General features: G+C 41.9%; 1 protein-coding gene across 1 annotated transcript in view; it reads right to left on the bottom strand.

Annotated features, from left to right (window-relative positions):
• Positions 1–5,000, bottom strand: part of LOC106874849 (H(+)/Cl(-) exchange transporter 6) — a 77,733-nt gene that overhangs the window by 24,839 nt on the left and 47,894 nt on the right. The window contains exons 21-22 of the mRNA XM_089342541.1: positions 3,206–3,320; positions 1,683–1,790 (exon numbers count right to left, since the gene is read on the bottom strand). Of these exons, the coding sequence (XP_089198667.1) occupies positions 1,683–1,790; positions 3,206–3,320 (223 nt within the window). The remainder of the gene's footprint in view (positions 1–1,682; positions 1,791–3,205; positions 3,321–5,000) is intronic.

Here is a 5,000-nt window from a genome sequence, read left to right as displayed (position 1 = left end):
AACTATTGTTTCCGTAATCTTTTCCATCGTTTCTTTTGAACCTTGAACTATCATCTCCAGTTGTTGACCTCTCCAGTTGACGCACTCTTTTTTCTTGGCCTGGAGCACTACTATGTTGTCCTCATTACCACAGAGGACCGCATCTGCCACCCAGGTCACATCAATCTCCGGTGGGATTCCTTCAACCGTGACCCTTGTTGCTCTCGTGCCTCTATACGTGAGCAACAGCACCACTTCTTCGCTTCGAATTGTTGAAGCTGCATGTTTCCTCGCTGCTGCTGCATTACGAAATCTCACTTCTACTGTTCCGAATGTTGAACCTCTAGTCAGGAATATTATGTCATCCCAAATCTGCCTTAACGCTTTTTCTACTTGTTCTGTCGTGACGACATCAATTTTTCCCTTATTTATCGAAAAGGTTCGATAGTTTATAGTTTTCTCCCTTATTCCGTTTTTAACCTCTTGCGGGGAGCGACAGCTTCACTTCGAACCCATCTCGGATCATTTCTCCTTTGTGTTTTCCTAATTCGCCGATATTCACTTCTGTCTCCTTACACCTTGCTGCATCAGCAAAATTCCTCTTCTCTGTTCTCAGTTTTTGGTCCATTGTTTTAACAGCCTCCAGCAACTCTTCCTCGGACGATGATATGTCTGAATAACTGTCTTCAGACATTCTTTAACCAGCTGTCTCTTCTCTTACAAGAAGAGAAATCACAAACAAAACACACGTAAACAGTCAAACCGCTGCAAAGCAGCACAAAAAATTATTCAAACAAAAACCACCGACACAAAATTACAACTGGCACGCACTGATTCGATTTTGGGATCGACCGGTACCGGACAAGGATTCTGGATTATTTTTCCTATTTTTGTACTTAATTCTTGAGAGCGGTCGGGTTCATTTTTAGTATTCTCGTTTATGAGAGTAGTCAAGTTTATTCCAGATATTCTCATTTTAAAAATTATCTCCAACGAATCGTTGAGAGGATTTTGGTGTTGCCTTGGCGAAGATTTGCGCTCTCCCAGTGCTCTTCTTGCTTCTGTTTCTTTGCTGTTATTTATCTTTTGCATGCGTTTTTTTTTTTTGTTATTTGTCGTTCTTATTGTTATCCTTATTGTTGTTATTGTTGTTATCATTGGTGTTCTTATCATCATGTTGATGTTGTAGTTATTTCTGCTGTCGTTTGTTTATTTCGTTGTTATTCGTTGCTGCTATCGTTCCTATTGCTGTTGCTGCCCTTGTAGCTGTGCTGTTGTTGTTGTTGTTGTTGTTGTTGTTTGCGTTGCTGCTAATATAAAGACCAGATATATATTCCAGTCAGTTCCGGTCAGTTCTGGTCAGTTGTGTCAATAAATTAATCATACGTCGTTTTGTCATGAAATCTAAATAAACCATTGAACTGTTAAAGATTTTTATTTTTATTTTAAGACTCTCACTTGGTCATGTGTGCTTGACTTCTTTGTGTACGAGTGTATATAAATATATGTATATAAATATATGTGTATATAAATATATGTGTATATAAATATATGTGTATATAAATATATGTGTATATAAATATATGTGTATAAATATATGTGTATATAAATATATGTGTATATAAATATATGTATATAAATATATGTGTATATAAATATATGTGTATGTGAGAACTGAGTTTGTTATATAACGGTTTACTTACCAGCAATTTTTCGGCCAAAGCCGGAGACAGGTCAATCTCGTGTATTTCCGGAAATCTGGGATAATCCGCGGTCATTTCCTCATAGGTTAAGATCTTTTGTGTATTTGGCTGAAAATACAAGACATAGGACAGTGCTGAAATCTATAAGTGGCAGACAGACAGACTGACAGACAGGGACAGAAGGAGGGAAGGAGAGATAGGAGAGAGAGGGAGTGAGAGAGAGGGAGAGAGGGAGTGAGAGAGAAGGAGAGAGGGAGTGAGAGAGAGGGAGTGAGAGAGAAGGAGAGAGGGAGTGAGAGAGAGGGAGTGAGAGAGAGGGAGTGAGAGAGAGGGAGTGAGAGAGAGGGAGTGAGAGAGAGGGAGTGAGAGAGAGGGAGTGAGAGAGAGGGAGTGAGAGAGAGGGAGTGAGAGAGAGGGAGTGAGAGAGAGGGAGTGAGAGAGAGGGAGTGAGAGAGAGGGAGTGAGAGAGAGGGAGTGAGAGAGAGGGAGTGAGAGAGAGGGAGTGAGAGAGAGGGAGTGAGAGAGATATACCCACGTACATATCATACATATGTGTGTGTAAATATATATATATATATATATATATATATACGCATGTATGTATATCTATATATTCACACACTCAGATATATATATATGTGTGTATGTGCGTGCCTTGGGATTGTGTTTGTCCACCCCACCATTTGATAACCGGTCTTAGTTTGTTTATGTTCTTGTAACTTAGCTGTTCGGCAAAAATTTTTTAAATGATAGCAGGAATAAGAAAACTTGAAAAAATAAATACAGGGGCGATTTGTTCGACTAAATCCCTTCAAGGTGGTGCTGCAACATGGCCACAGTCCGATGACTGAAACAAGGAGAAGATAACCGATATGTGTGTAGATGTGGATGTGGGGATGGGGTTACAAGACGATGTGAAACAATGTGTTGAATCTGATATTCTTGTATTTTGGGAGGTCATAAGCCAATAAAATCACGAGCTCTGGTTATGTTTCATTTCAGTTTTAATCTCCACTCAATTAGATAATTAATCAATCGATAAAGTGGTTAATTTATTTGTGTATCTCACTCCTTTCGTCATAACCTCTGACCTTATCAATGACCACGCGTCTTTCATTCACTTCTTTCTCCCTCTCAGCATTTTACTGCATGTTTTCTGTTCGCTATACAACAACAGCCTGTTCGCGGCAAAGACGTGAGTCCGGATGGCCCCTGTGCAAGGACAATCCGAATACGGACAGGTGTTGTAAAGAGTGACTGGTAGAGCGGAAATGATGCCAGATCGGGATGGCGTTGCCGAATCTAATCTCTCGGAGGTGTTCCGCGAACCGGTCAGCCAAGCAGCGTCCCGTTTGACCGATGTACAAAGAAGGACATCAGATAATGTATTCTTAGTAACATTATGTCGGTCACAGCTGGAACATATTTGGTCAGGTGTCCGAGGCATCTAGTATCAACTTGGGCTAAACTAGTACAACAACAACAAAAACAACAGTCACAAGAAACTGTTCAAAAGAACTTACATCACACCCTTCCTCAAAGAACACACCATTATTCAGAAGAACCGTCAGCTGTGTCCGTAGAATGATTCCTTCCAGTTTGGTTCGTTTCTCCGTTTCTGTCGCTGGTTCCACTCGCCTACATTAATACATTTATGTGTGTATGTATGTATATATATATATATATATATATATATATATAGTTTGAATTTACAAAAGCAAAAAGAAAAGAAAAGACAAGACGGGTGTGTAAACAACAATCAGGAAAGTGAGAAAGTCTTTTATGTTTCGAGCCTACGCTCTTCAACAGAAAAGAATACAGGAATAAGCAGAGAGAGAAAATAAAAAAGGTTTAGTGGCGAGCGATCAATCATGGCGAATGCCGGACAGAGGTGGTCAGACAGGAGAGCTAGGAAGAAGGGAAAATAAAAATGTAGTGGTGATCCCAAAACGAAGGTGCGCGTGGGTATGTATGTGAGAGCGTGTAAGAGCGTGTGAATTGGTGCTGGTGACCTTGACGTGTGGATGTGTGCATGTGTAGGTGTGTAGATGATGGTGTGGGTGCTGGGAAGTGGTCAGTGCTAGTGTATGCGGGGTGGTGTGGTGTGGTGGTGTGGTGGTGTGTGGTGCAGTGTGGTGGTGTGTGGTGTAGTAAGACGTGGTGTGGTGGTGTTGTATGGTGGTTAGTGGTGTGGTGTGATGGTGTTGGGTGTAGGGGAGGCGAAAATGGGGGAAGCAAGGGTTGGGTGGTGGTAATGGTGGTGTATGTGGGAGTAGGATGTGAGTGTGGGGGTGGAGTATGTAGGAGTGAAATGTGTGGGTTGGGGTGGGGTGGGATGGGATGTATAGGGATGGTGAGGTGGGAATGTGTAGGGGTGGGATAACAATGGAGGGGTGACGATGAAGGGAGAAGCTCGAAGGGAGAAGCTGGGTAGGAGGAAAGAGAGAAAGTAGGTGTCAGAGCAAAAGAGGAGAGGAGAGGTAGGTAGGAGTGAAGGGAGGAAATAGGTGTGAGAGGAAGAGAAGAGAGAGGAGGGGTTAGATGAAGAGAGGAGGAGAGTTGAGCCCATGTGATGCAAAGGAGCGAAGAGAGAAGATTAATTCCTGTTCACAGCGAAGACGGGGAGTCCGGATGACCCCTGTGCAAGGACAATCCGAACACAGACAGGTGTCATTAAGAGTGACCGGTAGAGCGGAAATGGCGCAAGACCGGAGTTTCATTGTCGAGTCTAATGTCTCGGAGATGTTCCGCGAATCGGTCAACCAAGTGGCGTCCCGTTTGACCGATGTACAGAGAAGGACAGAGAGAGCAGGAGATGCAGTAGATGACGTTGCTAGAAGTGCAGGTGAAGGAGTCAGTGATATGATAGGGTCGAAGATGGGTTCCTGTGAGGATGGTGGGGTTGGAGAGGTAAGGGCAAGTGTGGAAGCGTGGGCGGGAGCAGGGGAACGAGCCGGGTTGGGAGGTGGCGTTAAGGAAGAAACTGTTGACCAATATATATATATATGTATATATATATATATATATATATATATATATATATATATATATATATATATATATATATACTTTATTTAAAAGCAGCAGAAATATAACAAAAACTGCTACTCGGCGTTTCACGTTCCCGTTCATCGGACAGTTTAGTTAGAAACGTGAAACTCCGAGTAACAGCTTTTTGTTATATTTCTGCTGCTTTTAGATAAAGCATATTACTCTACCTCTGGTATTTGAATACTCTTTTTTCCACCCTGTTGCACATTTATGTGCTTACTCCGGTGCATATATATATATATATATATATATATATATATACAACAG

Source organism: Octopus bimaculoides, chromosome 26, assembly GCF_046866305.1.
Source record: "Octopus bimaculoides isolate indiv1 chromosome 26, ASM4686630v1, whole genome shotgun sequence".
Classification (NCBI taxonomy): domain Eukaryota; kingdom Metazoa; phylum Mollusca; class Cephalopoda; order Octopoda; family Octopodidae; genus Octopus; species Octopus bimaculoides.
The sequence above is the reverse complement of the archived record's forward strand: the minus strand, read 5'-3'. Positions and strand labels throughout refer to the sequence as shown.